A 19,001-nucleotide genomic window follows, 5' to 3' on the forward strand; every position below is an offset into this window, starting at 1 on the left:
CAGGTGGGTAATCTTATATTCTTAATCTTCCGTAAATCTTAATTCTTCCATGCAAATGCAAGTGGGTATAAATACAGTCGAATTGTGATTTTTCGAATTTTCGTGCTCTCTTTCAGTAATTGAATTTGTCTTTTAATTGCTCTTTAAAACAGCCCTTAGCATTATGGCAGAAGCAAGTAAAAAATGTAGATTTATATTTTCAAGAAAAGCAAAGAATTTTGGAGTGCTATTATAAGCTGACCAAAATGTGTCAACATGGTGCGGCTGTACGTTTAAAAATTTCACAACTTGTGTAAAATTTTAGAAACATATCAAACATTGAAACTTCAGCTCTTACTAATGAGAACATGGATCAGAAGAGAGCCTGATCTGGTAAGGATACTCAAGTTGAATTAGCATTAACATTTTGTTTAGATTACTAAACAAATCCAGCTAAATCTGGATACGATTCTGTAACACTCATTGAATAACATGGATAAGAAGTGCAATTTAGTGGCACTATTTCATCCACCTCGGCTGACAGGGAGATTAATGGCCTTTGATGCATCAAAAAGCAGAACTTGCAAAAACAATGGGCAAAGAAAATTTCACTGCAACTGATGGATGGTTTAACAGGTGGAAAAAGCGAGAGAATATTGTGTACAAGCTTATTAATGGGGAAGAAAAAAGTGCTGATGTCATCAGCTGATTTTTTTATCGGCTGATGCGTGGATTAAGACTGAGTGGCCAAACATTATTGCTGAATATTCTCCTGAGGATATTTACAATGCAGACAAAACAGGACTCTATTTTTGTGCAATGTCTGAGCATACTTATTTGTTTAAAAATGAAAGTACTGAAGGATTTAAATCTTCAAAACATTGACAGTTTTTTATGTGCTAATATGGAAGGTGAGAAATGAGAGCTCCTAGTGATTGGAAAAAGTAAAAATCCTCAGTGTTTTAAATGTGTTAAAAGTTTGCCTGTTGACTACTGTTCTAGTGCAAATGCTTGGATGACTAATTCCATTTCAACAATTGGTTAGTTAAACGGGATCTTAAATTAAAGCAAAAAATTGTGTTGTTAGCAGACAACTGAACGCGCACGCACGTGTGCACGCACACACGCACACACACACACACACACACACACACACACACACACACACACACACACACACACACACACACACACACACACACACACAAAAGCAATTTATTGCTAAAGCATCAAAGTAATCTTCTTCCTTCAAACACTACAACTGTTAATTCAACTATCTGACCAAGGCATCATACGAGCTTTTAAAGCTTATTATTACAGGGAAGTTCGTGTGAGAGTTATAGCTGAACTTGAAAGACCAATCTGATGCAAGTGCAATTGCAAATAAGGTTTCCCTTCTTGATGCATTGTATTTGGTAGCAATGTCATGGAAGCATGTCTCAGAGAAGACTATTGAAAACTGCTTCCAAAAAGGTGGGTTTTTTAAAACAAAGTCTGAAATTCCTTCTTCCGTAGAATTTAAATATCTTATAAACGAAATTTTTGATGAAATCCCAGATGATATGTCAAAAGAATTTGGCAATTGGTTGGATATTGAAAACAACATAGTGGTAGCTACAGTGACAGCGTTGGAAATATGTCAAGCTTCTTCCGATGAGTACTTTAAACTAGTAGAAGAAACTGAACCTAATACAAGTGTAGAAGAACAAATTTTAGAAGCTTCCTGAACCAATGCACAGATACAAGAAGCTCTATAAATACTTTGTCGTGGTGTGTAACATAGAGCAACTTCAAAAGGCATTATGAGTATGAGCAATTTATTCATGAACTACTATATTCAAACACACAGCAGACAACACTAGATAAATTTTTAAAATAAATTTTATGTTGTTGCTTATTTATTTTCAGTAGATTAGTAGAGCTAATCTCATGTGATATGGTCATTTAAGCAGATTGGGAGAAGAAAGATTAGCAAAAAACAAGTGTTCTTTGCCAGGTTGGCAGGAAAAAGACACAGAGAAAGACCCTGATGTAGATGGCTTGATATAGTAAAAAGTGCCTTAACAGACAGAAATATAAGATTTTTATATTTCTGTTAATATAAGGATTGTTTGAATTAACTACAAACAATCCATTTACCTTATTTTTCTGTTGATAAAAGTAATTTTGCATGTAGAAGACATCTTTTCGCTGTTCCTCATCAAATAATTTTTTCTGATCATGTTGTCCAGTGTAATGAACCGTCTCTGATTCCCGTGGTTTGAAAGAAGACATGATTAATACTTGGCAAAAATCTTTTTAATCTTAGAATTAAAGTCAACTCTTAAAGTCAATTAAACATTTAAATAACAATTAAAGCCTACATGTTGGTGAATTCTCATTATAGCAACTGCTTTATAGTGAAATTTTTCATTATAATCAAAAATAAAACTCAGTAATTTTGTAATAACTGTTATATCAAATTGGTTCCTACATTTGCTATAGTAAGAGTTCACTGAGTTTTAAGGTTTAGCACTAGTATTAACTGCAGTATTAATTTTATCAGGAAAAAAAAAAGTAGTTATTAAAAGCTTAGTGGTTTATGGCAAAAAGAGTAATGTTTCATTTAAAGTAATGATTTGATTGCAATAAATCACACATTTGATATACATTACCACATTTATAGATATGGCATCATATCTAACTAGTCTCACTTGGAACAGGTGCAATGGTAGTTAAAATACTATGATCACACTATATACAAATACAAATATTAAAAAAAAAAAAATTAACTGAACCAACAGGTTTTATACTTCATATTCCATAAGGTTACTCACTGAAAATGTGTACCTACCCAAGTATATGTGACATTTAATTATCATTCCACAGGGCTTCAAAGAACTAAACGAAATTAATTGCCAATATTTTACAAATTTCATGTTTCAACATACTAATGCAGTAACATAACATAATTACAATGCCTGAAGTTTCCAGTAAGGACCCACTCAATAAATGAGTTATGGTTTTTCTACACTTGATGTTCTTATTTATATTAATAGTGGAACATAATAGCAGTGCATATAATGTAATGTAACATGGGGAGGAGGAGGAGGAAATAAAGGAATTAGAAAAGTGTGCATTCAGTTTGAAGGAATATACATAAATTTAATAATTTTAGCCAAATATAGTTACTGGCAACTTCAGGCTGTTACTGGCAACTTTAGGCATTGCTGTTATGTTCACTATTATAAATGAAGGTATCAAAAAGTATATGAAAAAAACCTGTAATTTTTTTTTTTTTAAATGCAAGTAATAATAATAGGCTGAGAAAAATTGAAATATCTGTGTTTTAACAGCCAGAAATACCTAAACATTGCACTATATGGTGAACTTTCACAAAAACAAAACTTAATTGGATTTAAAGAAAGATGACTGAGTTAGCTAATTAGTCAGGCTGCATGTTCAAGACGTTATTTTTTATTTGGTTATGGTGTTGCCTATTCAAGTGTATCCATTATCTAGAGCACTGCTTCACAAACTTATGGATGTAAAGCCCCCCCCCCCCTTAAAAAATTAAAATATTTCATGGCCCACATCGAAAAAAAACCCCCATAATATAGACATATTATTATAATATTTATTGTATTTATATTCAATACAAAACATACACAGTGAATATTGCAAAAATCAAATGCAAATATTACATTTTTAGCATCTTACATACACATTTGACATGACACACTTAGTCTTAAAACATTTAAAATTTGTTTTCATTATTTCACGGCTTCCTTCATCAAAACTAACGACCCCCCCATTTGGGAAGCGCTGATCTAAAGCACACCTGGATAAGACATCAATCAGTCTCCTGTTGAGCTTGAGTCACCAACACATTGGTTTATAATCACACAAATAATTACCAGTTGATTAAGCTGTTTAGATCTTAATTGTCAGACTGCAGTAAAAAAAAAGTTTTGTGCTTTTTTTTTTTTGAATTATTTAAATTAAAATGATTTGATTTATTTTAATAATCTAATTGATATGAATTTTCCTTTTTTAGGATGCAAATTTGATGGAAATTCCATTCAAGCATTAAGACAAGAAGTCGGTTGTGGAGGGCTAATTTCAATTACTTCTCCTCTTGTCTCGAAACTGGCCACACCTCCTATTCTCCGAAGGGGTAAAAGAAGAAGATCTGTATCCTTATATCTTAAATGTTTACACTGTGCTTTCTTATATTTATCCTTCACCCCTTGTAAGTGGAAATCCAGAAAAGTGCTTGTTATGAAAAAAATATACCATGTGCAGATTGCTTTTTTTTGAAAATAGAAAATTGTTTCTTATAGCAAAAAATAAAATTTAAAAGTAGGACTTTTGAAAAAAAAAACATGGTGATTATATGTATATTTTAGTGTCAGCTACATGCATTTTATTATTGACTACAGAATATGTCTCTGTAGAGTTTGTAGCATCTACACTTTCCAGTAAACAAGGTTTGATCCTTCTGTGATATGGATGTCTCTCATTGTCTTAATGTCAGAGATGATTTTTGTCACCTGGTATGAGACCACCACTTTGAAAAATATCGTGTTTGTTTTCTAGAGCAGTTCCTTATTCTACTCCACCTTCGTTCTGTACACATGTTCACTCACTCTCTCTCTCTCTCTCTCTCTCTCTCACACACACACACACACACACACACACACACACACACACACACACACACACACACACACACACACACACACACACACACACTACAATCTTCATGGGTGGGATTAGCATATAAATATATGCTAATTGGTACTTAACAAAATGATAAATAAACACATGTATTTTATTATGCAAAAGTGAATTGTTAAAAATGTTACAGTATTGACTGTTTTAGAGCTTTTTAAAATAAAAAAAAAAGAAATTGACGTATATCTTCTGAACTCGATGAATTTCTCTGTAGCATGACAGGGCATCCCTGAGTGTGGCTGAGATCTGTGATCTTTGTTCAAAACTTGGATCATCACTTTCCAAATTTCTTAGACTAAACTTAATTTGTTTCAAAAGCCTCTAAGTCTTTGTAATATAAACTTAGGGATAGGATTAAATTCTTCATACTGTATTTAGTATTCTCAAATTCTGTTTTCTTTTTTCATGACATTTATTTCAAATTATTTACAGTGGAGCACATAATTTTAAATTAAAATGATAATAAATGAAGAGCAAAGCAAATTATAACAGTTCACTACAATTGCAGGCTGTAGTCTAATTCCTCTCTACAGACAGCGATCTGTGCACTGGTAGGGAATTATGACTCATAGCAAATTAAAATTTTTATTTTTGTTTTTATTGCAAATATATATATATATTTTCAGAATTAAATTTTACTCGGTTGGAATATTATTAAAAAAAAAAGGAAGTTGAATGAGTGCTAGAGAGAAAAATAGAACTGCTGCCATGTTCATGAAAACAGAAAAAGAGACAATGTTCCAGATTAGGGAGTTTGAAGTTTTAAGGGAATCTCTGAAGCCAAAAAGGTAGATAAGAGTGTCATGAGGGAAACAAATAGTTATCCTAAAATTAACAAAAATTCATCTGTTAATTTTAGGATAACTCATACCCGTTTTCCCTCTAAAACAAAAAAATAACTTTTGTATATAATCTTTCTCAAAAAAAGAACGTATTTCTTTCATATCTTTAGCGTATGAAGATAACAGTCATTAAAGTTTATTGAGAAATATATATATATACATATACAATATTTTGTGATGTAAAACTTAGTTATTGGATAAAAAAATAAACCACATTGATTCAGTTATTAGAAATCGTTTATACTAGTTAAAAGTTTTATTCTTGGTTGTTTTATAGTGTGTTTCTACTTCCCTATTAGGAACCAGTTATTTCAAAGAGAAATAATTGGTTAATACTAAATCACAGAATTTTTTGAGAATATACAAACCTTAAACTTAACACAGTTTCTTCAGTTGTCAATCATGGCCATAAAATATAAATTTCTTAACTCATACCTGTTTTTCCTCTAAAACAAAAAAATAACTTTTGTATAATCTTTCTCAAAAAAAGAACGTATTTCTTTCATATCTTTAGAGCATGAAGATAATTTTAAAGTTCCCAGTTTCCTTGTAGTAGCTTTATTATTATCCTTAAATACAAAAAAAGTTCATTCCTTACGGGTTTACAGCACTTAGCCGGAATACGCTTTCTACATACCATATCAAAAAAAAACAAAAAAAAACTGTCCTTTGCTTCAGGAGAATCTCTATAATCACTTTTTATCTGTCACAACTTTACTTCATATAAAGGAAATTCATCTGTTAATTTTAGGATAACTATTTGTTTCCCTCATGACACTCTTATCTACCTTTTTTGGCCTCAGAGATTCCCTTAAAACTTCCAGCTCCCTAATCTGGAACATTGTCGCTTTTTCTGTTTTCATGAACATGGCAGCTGTTCTATTTTTCTCTCTTGCACTCATTCAACTTCCTTTTTGAAAGTACAATGTTCGCGCAAGTGCACTACTCTGACATGGTAATCAACATGGCGGTGATGTGAAGTGCACTTGCAAACAAGTCAGCATTTCTTCCATGCTGTGAAAACGTCGTTGGAAAGTTCAATAACTTCTTCACTCAAGTTTATGTTCCAGAAATAAAAAAAAAAACACCGCACTAGTGACAAGTCCTTTTTTTTTATAAATAAAAATATCATATCAAATCATTTTCAGTGGGCCAAGTGACAAAGCATTCTTATATTTTTTTATATTAACATTTTTATATTTCTTATATTAACATTTCTATTTATTACAAGAAATAATGCATTTTTCCACTATACATTTTTTTTTGAAAATGTTTAACTACATGATAAATAATAAAAACCACAAAAGTTATCCTTTCCTTTTATTTAATTATTTTATCAAATTCGGCTGTGCTAAAAAATTAATGTCAGATAATCAGATATCGCTAGATAGCAGATATCCTACAAGGTCATATGCTCATGTCTCAGTCACTCTTCATTGTACTGTAGAAGGATATGTATCCAAGTTGCCTTGCTCCTATGGCCTGGCATTTCATACAGTGGGGAAGAGTCATAAATAAATAAATAAATAAATAAATATATATATATATGGAGAACCCATCCACAATAGGTTGGTCAACTTATAATATGCTAGTACTGTGAATGGTAAACATCCACGGGGCAGCAATGGAAGGGATAAACAAAGAAGAGGAGAAATTTGTTCTATGGGTTTGAAGTTGAACTGTGAGACGGTGTTGGTCTGCTGCACAAACTTAGTGACGTTAAATAAAGAATAATGAACAGCAAGTGTACCATTAGGTTGACTTCTACATATTTACTCTCATAGCTTAACATTTTCCTTTCCTCCCTTCTGACAATTTTTATTTATTTATTTATTTATTTTTATGAATGTATTTGCAACACACACAAGAACAATACTGACATATGAATAGTGCCAAATTACATATAATCAACATGCAGTGTTTACTTTTATTCAACAGTTATCTGCCTTAAGCTATCCATGTTCACTGCTTCTTCTATAACTGTTTCTGGAAGCTGTATGCTAAAGATTTTTAATCTTAACAATAAATAATGAACCCAACCCCTTTGTGATAATTCTCCTCTTTGTAAACATTTTATAATGCTATAATACTTGTATTATTGTATTATCAGTATGATTTCTGAACTTCAATTCTTTATCATCCAAACACCCAAATTTTTTTATTCATTAAGTGTTTCTGAAGCTTTGCCATTCAGCTAGTATCCATCTGATTCTACTTTCTTACCCAATCAGGTCTTCATTTGTCCAGATTAAATTTTAATCTGCTGTGAATAGTTGAAGTTTATTATTATTATTACTATTATCCAGGCCTCCAAGGAGTCAAAAGACTCATCATGGGAGGTCGTTTTTAGGAAACACAAAGTTTATCATACCACTCCTTGAACCCATTGACTGTTCCCACTCCAACCGCTCTCTCAGGCAATGCATCCCAAGGTTCAACCACCCTCCAAGCAAAGAAACCACTCCTCACCCTTTTGCGCACAGCCTCCTTTCGTAACCTCCAGGAATGGCTCCTTGTCATCGCTCCTTCCTACTGTTCCACCAAGTGAAAGAACTCTCCAATGTCTACCCTGTAACTGCCTCTTAACAGTTTAAAAGTCTTGATCATATCACCTCTCCTTCTATCCACCAAACTCTGCAGTCCACATTCCCTCAGTCGATCCTCATAACTCATATTGTACAGTCCTAAACCATATTTTGTTATCTGCCTCTGTACCCTTTCCACAGTCAATTTATCCCCTTCAAATCCTAGGGAGGACCAAATCTGAGAACAATAGTCTAAGTGTGGTCTGATCAGACCACACTTAGACTATTAATATAACGGAATGATAACTCTTTTATCTCTGCAGGTCAGCATCCTTCTCAGTATTGCAGCAATCCTCTGAGTTACCCTCACCACCTTTGCAATATGCTCCCTGAATTTCAGTTTTCTATCAATCATAACCCCTAGATCTCTTGTCTCCCCTACCTCCTCCAGTACAGCTCCTCCAATCGAGTATGCATCCTCTCATCGATGGATCCCAAACCTCAAGACTACATTTTGCTGCATTGAACCGACACCCCCATTCATTTGCCCATCTTTCTAGTTTATTCAAATCATCTTGCAGGGCCACCACATTTGCACTATTACTGATAACCCTTCCCAGCTTCACATCATCCGCAAACAACTGAATGTCCCCTTGCAATTCATTGACAATATCATTGATATAAAGGTTGAACAATACAGGTCCCAGTTGGAACCCCACTTGTAACCTTCTGCGTCCTTGATATTGCCCCACCATACACAACTCTCTGATACCTATCAGTCAGCCAATCCTGAATCCATTTGATCAATCATCAATCAATCATCACCCCCAGAAATTCTATCCCCTTCTTACATTTACATTTAAACCCATGTACTGCAATTTAAATATCAGCTTATCATGTGGCACCCTGTCAAACACCTTTGCAAAATCCAAAAAAATGGCAGTATATGCCTTTCCCTCATCAACTGCTCTTGTCACTTTATTTTAAAAAAAGCAATCATATTACTGAAACAAAAGCACCCCTTAACAAATCCATGTTGATTCTCACAGATAACATTACTCTCATCTTCCCAACTGTATATAGTCCCTCACTAATTTCTCCAATAAGAAATTAGTGAGGGATCAACTACTTAACAACTACTGATGACACGCAAACAGGCCTATAATTAGACCCTTCCAGTCTGCTATTGCCTTTATGCAGTGGCACTATCTTACCTTCCATTCCCTGGGTACCTTTCAGTCACTCTATTCCTATTTTTATCCCGTAGTGTCATTTTTCCACAATCATTTCTCCGCCTACTGGCCACATAGCTAAAAAATTCCTAAGCCCTAAGATTCCTAAGACTGGCACTAAGATCCAAATTCCTTTGGATCTTAGTGCCAGTCTCTTCTCATATTCCAATTTTGCTTTCCTCACCATTCTGGTCACTCTCCTGCCCTGCGTCTTATATTCTTCGTGTATCTGTCCTCCACCCCTCTCCTTATATATCTTCCATAATCTCTTTTTCAACTGCAGTTCCTGTTTGATATCGTTTGTCATCCACTTTACACCAAATTGTGTCTGCTTCTTCACCTGTGGAATACAGCTTACTATTGCTGCTAACAAATATTCTTTCACAATTTCCCAAGCACTAATGATATCCTGGCCTTCCAATTCTGCCCTCCATGGAACTGCCACTAGTTGATACCTAAGAGTACTATAATCAGCTGCCTTATAATTCCACATACATTCCCTTTTCTTTGATACACCTGCATGTCTGTTCACCTTCCAAGTCAAAACCACATGGTCACTCTCTCCAGCTGGTGGGAGAGATGTCATCTCACTTATTATCAGCTCTTCTGATGCTATGATCAAATCCCAAACACTTGAACCTCTTGTTCCCTCTATTACATGCTGCCGAAGACATTTGTCCCTCAAGAATTCCAGAAATTCTATCCCCTTCTTACTACTTGCATTTTCCTCTTCCCAGCTTATACTGCTGTAGTTAAAATCTCTCATAACAGTCACTCTTCTTGCACTTGCCAAGCTCAACTGCCTAAACATCTCCTGGTCCCCACCCTCTGTGCTCCCTGGTTTATAGCAACACTCCACTAAATATCCTGTCTTGGCCACTTCTACCTCACACCATATGCTTTCAAAACCATTTCTGTCACTGCCTTCCAAAGCCTCCACTCTTAGAGGACATAAGTCATCACTTATCATAAGCAGTACTCCACCACCACGTTTTCGTTTCCTATCCTGTCGAAAATGCTGTACCCCTGCCACTTCAATTCCAGTTATTATATCATCCTCCATCAACCAAGTCTGAGAGATCCTAATAATCTTTGGCCAGGTTGATGCTATCAGTGCCACCAATTCATCTCCTTTATTTCGGATACTCCTAGCATTAGTATAGAGCATAAAAACGTCACTGCTTCTATACCTATCATTGTCCCTCCCCCTTTACCCCCCTGGGCTCAATGTTACCCGATGTCGTCTCCCTTCCCCCAAGCACCCATTCCCACAAGAAGCCACTCCTGCTACCATCTGCCCTGGGAAGTCTAGTTTCCCTGCATTGACACACTGACTCGTTCAGAAAACAGCCATCTTTCCAGATGCCTTTGTCCTTCCTCATTCAAATGCAAGCAGTCTCCAGCATACAGTTCCCTTCTATCCTCAAATACCCTCCAAGCATCCATGTTTTCCAATCCTCTCTTCTCACACATTCTGGCTATCATGCGATTCAGTATTGCTGCTTTTCTGCTCAGCTTGTCACTATCATACCTGGGCAACACACACACACAATTTTCCCTCTCTGTGTTTTCTTTTGCACAACTTCAAGCAAGAATCTCAGATCTCTCGCCGCCTGATTTACACTGCCTCTCAAGTCATTCGTGCCCACCATCACAATCATTTCATCCATCCTTTCACCCCTCTTAATTGCCATAGCCACATTTTCTATCATCCCTCCAGGCAAACACACCTCTGCATCCTATCTTGCACACCAGAAATCATCGAGTCTCCATACATCACACCTCTAACCACTGTTCCTTGATTTCTCACCTGCATCTCTCGCTCTCTCTCCTCTAACCCTTTCTCTCTGTGTTCCCCTATTTACCTGGTGTCCTCGCATCACTCTGTCCCTGGTTCCAGCACTCCCTCGCATTCTTCTCATTTCCTCTCTCTGACTGTTTCCATTCTCCTCCTCGTCTATCATTCCCATAACTCTCTCTCTCTCACTCCCTCTCTTCTACTGTTTCCATTCTCTCCTCTTCTATCATTCCCATACGTCTCTCTCATTCCCTCTCCTCTACTGCTCCTATTCTCTCCTCTTCTAGCATTCCCATACCTCTCTCTCTCTTCTTCTGTCTCTCCTACTTTCTAATTATCCAAACATTTAACTACTCTATCTAGCTTCAGTCAGTGACAGAGAGAGAAAGAATGAAATTTTACTGTTAATATTTTAGCCTGTCATTAATCAATATGTTAAGTGGTTTGGAGAGCACTTTCATTGCCCAGTGGGAAATCACCAGTCTACTCTTTTGCGGCCTGAAGTGGCTGGACCGGTTTCCTTCCTTTCTCATTATGTAATTCTCAATATTTATTCGATAAATATAAATTAGGAGGTTTTCATATGCAACAGACCCTTTTTCAAAATCCAAATAAATCACACCAATAAATCCAAATAAATCACAACTTTCCTTCAGCATTATTTGAATAGAAAACATATACACTCTCAAAATACTTATTAATCTGCTACCATAGGTAGATTTTTCAGATTAGTTAGGATTTTCAAATTAATTTTTTTTTATATCTCTCCCACACACACACACACAAGAGACTGCAAGTCCTATAAGCAAATAAATGTTATGTGTGGATTAAAAAAGCTAACCAGCACTTACTTCTGAGAAGGCAGTCCTGTTTAATTTGTTTTTATAATCCTTACACCTTTTTTATATATAATCAATCTACAAAGCTTCTGTAGCTCAGTTGTTATAGATGAAGCCCTTTGGTCGGAAAGGCCTGGGTTCGATTCCCATCAGTGACATGAGGAACCTTTATCTGGTCTCTTTCGACGAAAGTGAATTAGCCGGTTTCATATGGAGGTAGCAGGTTTTTTCACTGGAAACTTGGGTTTTTCGTCCTCCAGAACAGGCAAACTGACCCCGTGAACACACGGGAGGCATAGGGCCAATCACCTTATCCTTGAGTTAAAGTTATGGTTGCAAAGTTCAAGAATAACCTCGACACTGTAAATGATAGAAGAGGAAGGATTAAGTAAAGTAACGTATTAATCTATAAAAAAGCTACAAGAGTTGATCTTTCCCTTCCTAGCTAGCTGTAATTCAAATGTGGCTTAACAATTTAACAAACAATAGTTGGCACCTATATTTGTTATATGGTTGACTTGCTATAGCATACCAGTAGAGAGACTGCAGAAATAGGTTTTATAGTTGATAGTTACAGTGAATTTATTTTAGCATGACATTGTGTCTGTAGTGAATGAGCTTAGCTTATTCACTACAGACACAATGTCTGTAGTGAATAAGTTTAAACATGAAATTATGACTAAATTTAAACATGAAATTATGTAATAATGTCATTTGCTTTGTTCATTCTGGATTAGTATCGTTCATTAAATGTCTCCAGTTAATATAGGATACTAATTCAAAATGAATAAAGTAAATGACATGGTTTAATTGTCTCATTACATTATGCATTGAAATTGCATCTTAATGCTTCCTAATCTCTTAGTTTTAATTTCCTTGTTAATATCAGATGGTCACTATCATATATGTTCAAGATAATTCATGTAGTTTTTTGTTAATTTCTCTGATGCCATTATTAAATCATGATCTTCCTCCACTTCTCTCCACTCAGTCTGCACGTTTGTGTTGCTTCAAATAACTATCATTAAGTTGCTCCAAAAATTTACTATCTATTGTATTAACAAATGTTTCATTTTATTAGTCATTATCATCTATATTATTATTATTACTCAACACCTCCAGAGAGTCCCAGACTCATCGAGGTCACTTGCTCTACAACTCTCTTTCTCCACAACACTCAATCCTCTAACTACAGCAAGCCGCATCATCTACACCAATGCCATCTACTGTCCACTACTTCCAATAGTATTTTCACAGACAATCAGAAGCATTCATGCCCATGACAAGATTCGAACCCACAGTCTTTTGGCTGGAGAGCAGACACGCTAACCACTCGGCCAGCCAGGCTGGCATATTAAAATCCCTTATTTATAATTTTTTGCAGTTTGCTTTCTCACAGAATTACTAGCCATAATATTATCACTGCATTCTCCATTATGGTAATATACTCCCATTCTTAGCTGTGTAGCCTCTTATTAAGTGCCACCCTGTCTCACTTCTTTTCTTTAATATAAATTTGTATAATCATTATCTCAGTCTAAACTTTTTTGATAATTAATAATATTTCCCCTGCCTTCTGCTCTTCTTTTATTTAATCAGTTTCTTCTGACAACATTATAATTCCTGTCATGTCCTAGCAAAGGTTTATCATAAAGAAATCATAAAGGTTTATCATAAAGTTCACAGGCAAAGAATGACGTTATAACCAGTTTTTCATTTCCCTTAAATGAAGGTTCTTCTCTATTTAACTGATTCCAGAAAACATCATGCAACACATACCTAGCCCAGAAATCTGTACACTGATGAAATTTTTTGAATCCTTCTCTTTTGCTAAAAATGATTGATATGCTATCTTCATATAAATAATGTTAAGGTGTTTTTATCTTTTTTTTTTTTTTTTTTTTTTTTTTTTAGGAACTTAGTATAACAATAACAGAAAAAAAAATTACTTATAGTATCACATCTTCTCCTTAATTTTTTAAATTAGAAGTCATCTAATGTGTCAGTTCTTGACAGTTCTGAACAATTAGAGAATGATGTTTTTGGTAATAGTGATCCAATAGTCCATCCAGTTGCAGCTTCCAACCAGTTTAATATGGACAGTGATGTTTTATGTAATCAGCAAGGAACTAACAATTTAGTGGTATCTCAGGGTGAAATTAGGCCTATTGCAACGCAAGTTTATGTGTCACCAATTAGAAGAGAGGACCAAAATCAGAATATATCACAGATGGAAACCCTGTGTGTAAGATCTGAAACACCTGCAGGCATTACTTCAACTGGAAATTTGGACTTTAGTAGTTCTCTTTATTCCCTTACTCCTGTTAACAACAATACTCCAATCAAGCCACTCCCATTTTCACCTTCACAGGTAAGATATTTAAAAGATTTTGTTCCTTGATTCCTGCTACTTTTTCTTCAAACTTTAGGTTGTTTGTTTTAGGTTCAAATATTTACAATGAAATGTGGTAATAAAACAAAACAAAATTGTTCTTTAAGTGCATAATTATAGGGAATTATGTTTATGAAAGGATTCTGTGTATGGTCAGACTATTAGAAACAATTTGATTTTTATTGTAAATGAAATTAAGTTAATGTGTCTTGTTAAAAGTTTTAAAACCCATGTTTTCTGCTTCTTATTTTGTATATGCTGTGCATAACAAAGGAGTGTTTAAATAAATTAGTAGCCGATACTGTGGTGGTTAGCTTCATTTTGAATTTAGTCTTTGGACACTGTTAAATTATTAGTAGTATTAGTATTTTTATTTTTTTAAAATTTTTTTTATTTCCATTCAGTTTGATCAGCCTAGTTAACCAAATGAGTACCATATCTACTCTCCAGTCAATGAACTATCAGCTTCAATCCCACTGTGGACATCGATATAAATTAATGTTTTTTAGGCAATAGATGAATAGATGATCTCACTCACACTGGTGATGAATTTCATCACCAGTGTGAGTGAGATCACTATCACCCTGCTTACAGGAAGTATGAATAGGCTTGCAAAAATTCTTCTGATCTATGTTTCCCAGAATATTCTGGTTTCCCAGAACATCAAATTAGCTTAAACATAGTGCGAATGTACTGTAGTTTTACAACCTTCTGTAGATGGCTTCACATTAAAAAATAAATTAATTAAGTTTTGTAAAAGTATATATTTCATTTCTATTTCGTGGGAAGAAATTGTTCTACAAAATGGAAACTTATTGTAATTAATGATTATTGTGATATGAATTCCTTAGTTTATTTATTTCCTTAGTATATGGGGGTGCTTAAGGATCAAAGCTGTATAACTGAGAAGAGACCTCCACATAGCCTTTAAAGGAATGCGGAGAACTGACCAGGGCTTCTGACCTTATGTCCAATCCTCACCTTCTTGTAGTGCACCCTGTTGGGTATCTGCTTGGATACTGAACGAATGAGGATGGGCTGGCAATTTGGGATTTAGCTGACCAAATTGTATTCTTTGGTTAAACCAAAATAAAAAATGATGGTACAACATGACAAAATTTCATGCCCGCTGGGGTGTTGCCCGGTTAAACATGTTTTTGCCAGGGAACCAGGACGAACAGCAAAAAGCCAGCTACTGGAACAAATCTGAAAACACACCTCAACTCAACATCACCAGAGTTAAAGATCGGTACTATCAACATAAGAAGCCTGAAAGGCAAAGAAATGGAGCTAGCTGAGGAATTAGATAAGTACCAGATTGACATAATAGGAGTGACTGAAACAAAAAAGACCAAAACGGGTGAGATCTTTCTGAGCAATAAATACAAAATGTTATATTCAGGCAATGACAATCAAGGAAAAGAAGGAGTAGCCATAGTATTCAACACAAAATACGAGGCTAATCTTCTTGAATGGCAGTCAGTCTCAAGTAGAGTAATGTGGGCAAATATGAGAATGGGGAACTGGACAATGAGACTTATTTGTGCCTATGGTCCCACAGAAGGTTCTACTAAGGTAGAAGTGGAGGAATTTTTTGATGCTTTAGAAAAAGCAACTGACACAATGAAAAAGGAAAAGTTGGTCCTTGTTGGAGATCTAAACAGCAGAGTATGAAGTGATGGTCAGACATACAAAAATATTTTGGGAAAATTTGGAGAAAAGAGCAAAGCTAATAATAATGGCAAATATCTTTTGGATTTCTGCTCAGGACATGGACTGGTTATTACTAACACCATGTTCCAACATAAAAATGTGCACAAATTCGCATGGAGAGAAGAGGCAAGGAATAAGAAAAGTCTCATTGACTATGTTATTGTTGAAAGTGATGTTTTCTCCCTGGTGCAGGACACCAGAGTGTACAGAGGATTTGAAATTGGAAGTGATCACTATTTAGTCTTGAACAGGATAAAATTGAATTTCATATTGAAAAGAATAACATGTAAGAAAGTTTTAAAGCGAATAAAAGTTGAGCAGCTCTCCGATGTGAACTGAAGACTAAAATACACAAAGATTATTGAAGAAAAAATGAAAAAGTTTGTGAACAGGAATCAAACCTTGGAGATTCAATGGTAAGCCTTGAAGAAAGCCCTGATTAATTCAACTAGAGAGGCATGTGGTGAAGTTGTCTGCAAGGATAGAAAAATTAGAACTCCATGGTGGACACAGGAAGTTAAAGAGTCAGTGAAGGAAAAGAAGAAAGCACCATCAAAAGTTCCTGGCAAATAAATCAGCTTGTGCTCTTAAAGAATACAGAGACAAATGCAAGAATGCTAAACACTGTGTAAAACTAGATAAACAAAAGTCATGGGAGGACTTTGGCAAGAATATAGAAAATAAATATCAAGAAGGTGGCAAAATATTCTGGAGGTTGTTGAAGAAGCTTAAGAATGGAGGAAAGAGTGCTGTAAAAGGAATTAGAGATGATAAAGGTGACATGAAAACGGAAGAAAAAGATATCCTTGAAGTATGGAGTAATTACTTTGAAAAACTGCTAAATGAAACAAGCAGTGATGATAGCACAGTGGTAAAAAACACTGACCAGGCATGCAGTCAGGAAATACATATCCATACTTGAAGTAGAAAAAGCCATCAAAGGCTTGAAGTATGGAAAGGCAGCAGGAGTAGATGATATTCGACCAGAAATGCTGAAGTATGGTGGTATAAGAGTCTTACAGTGGCTGCACTGCATAGTTCAGAAAGCCTGGACAGAGGGGCGAATTCCTGATGATTTGAGTAGAGCTCTCATAGTACCCATATATAAAAAGGGAAATAAAACTGAATGTGAGAATTACTGAGGTATTTCCCTACTGAGTGTTCATGGTGAGATCTATGCAAGTATACTTGAGAAACGGTTGAGAAGAATTGTGGAAGAAAACTTAGTGAAGAACAAGCTGGATTCAGGCCAAACAGAGCCTCTCAGGATCGGATCCTCACCTTACGACAAATAGTCGAGAAAGCATGGGAATATAACAAAGATCTGTATTTGAGTTTTGTCGATTTGGAAAAGGCATATGACAAGGTGCCAAGAGAGAAGCTATTCAAAATGCTACAGTTGTATGGTGTAAGTGGATCATTATATCAAGCAATACTTAGTCTTTATTTGAGTTGTAAGTCAGCAGTTAGAATTGAAGGAAGTACAGGAAGATGGTTTAATGTTAAATCTGGTGTGAGACAAGGATGTACGTTATCCCCTCTGTTATTCATTATCTATATGGATCACATTATGAAGGAAAGTGGTATTAAACATGATATCACAATTGGAGATGTTAATGTCAGCTCTTTGCTTTATGCGGATGATGTTATAGTTCTAAATAAATCCGCTACAAGTCTGCAAGATTCTCTGACTAAATTGAATAGCTGTTGTAATAGATATGGTATGAAGGTCAGCAATAAAAAGACAAAGACAATGAAAATAGGCAGAATCACTGAAAATGTCAACTGTGTTGTGAATGGAGAACCTGTGGAACAAGTAAAACATTTCAGCTATTTAGGCACGATTTTTAGTGACGATGGTAAATTAAATATAGAAAGAGACAACATAATCAGCAAAGCTGGTATGGTGGGAAGTCAATTGAATAAATTCATGTGGAATAAGAGAGAAATTAGTCGGAACACTAAATTAGCTGTATACAAGCCAGTGTTCAAACCAGTTTTAACTTATGGATCTGAGAGCTGGGTCAGAAGTAAAACACTTGACGCAAGACTAGAGACCACAATGAGAGTCCTGAGAAAGATTATAGGCATGAACAGATGGCATCAATGGCAATATCATATTAAAAACGAGGATATTAGGAAATAACTTGACATTGTCAGCATCCAGGAATGCGTTAGCATAGCTAATCTCAGGTGGTATGGTCACTTAAACGGAATGGGCGAGGAAAGATTAGCAAAACAAGTGTTCTCTGCCAGGTTGGTAGCAAAACGACCCAGAGGAAGACCAAGATATAGGTGGATTGATACAGTGCAAAGTGCTTTAGACGATAGAAATATAAGATCTGATAATGTTGGAATCTTGACAAGTAACAGACTGATTTGGAGGAAAATTGTAGATAGGAAATTAATAATCATATAATTTTTTTCATGTAGTACTATCATATCCTGTACACCCCTTGAGGGTACATGGCAGGAATTTGATGATGATGATGATGAGTGTTGCAAGTAAGATTTATGCAAGCATACTTAAAAAGAGGGTGAGAAAGATTGTGGAAGAGAAACTTGGAGGAGAACAAGCTGGTTTAGGCCAAATAGAGGTTGTCAAGAAGAATAGATTTTAACACAAATAGTTGAGAAATTGTGGGAATATGACCAGGATATGTGTACTTAAGTTTTGTAGATATGGAAAGGCATATGACAAGGTGCCCAGAGAAAAGCATTTCAAAATGCTCAATTGTATGGGATGAATAGAACATTATACAGAGCAATATATTATTATTATTCAGGCCTCCATGGAGTCAAGAGACTCATCACAGGATCCTTCCTAGGAAACACAAGGTCTATCATACCACTCCTTGAACTCACTGACCGTTCTTGCTCTCACCACTCTATCCGGCAATGTATTCCACGATTCCACTACCCTCCATGCAAAGCAACCACTTCTCATCCTGCTGCTCACAGCTTC

General features: G+C 35.3%; 1 protein-coding gene across 1 annotated transcript; it reads left to right on the forward strand.

The window, feature by feature from the left end:
- Positions 1-4,015: 4,015 nt before the first annotated feature.
- On the forward strand, positions 4,016-14,745 carry LOC150092254 (uncharacterized; the record flags this gene model as incomplete). The annotated part of the gene is made up of 3 exons (XM_090414830.1): positions 4,016-4,152; positions 13,919-14,302; positions 14,728-14,745. Coding segments are annotated over 3 exons (539 nt in total), but the record flags the coding sequence as incomplete, so codon positions are not given.
- Positions 14,746-19,001: the final 4,256 nt, after the last annotated feature.

Source organism: Typopeltis vanoorti, chromosome 26 (assembly GCF_054136105.1).
Source record: "Typopeltis vanoorti isolate ZY-2024b chromosome 26, IOZ_Tvanoo_1.0, whole genome shotgun sequence".
Lineage (NCBI taxonomy): Eukaryota > Metazoa > Arthropoda > Arachnida > Uropygi > Thelyphonidae > Typopeltis > Typopeltis vanoorti.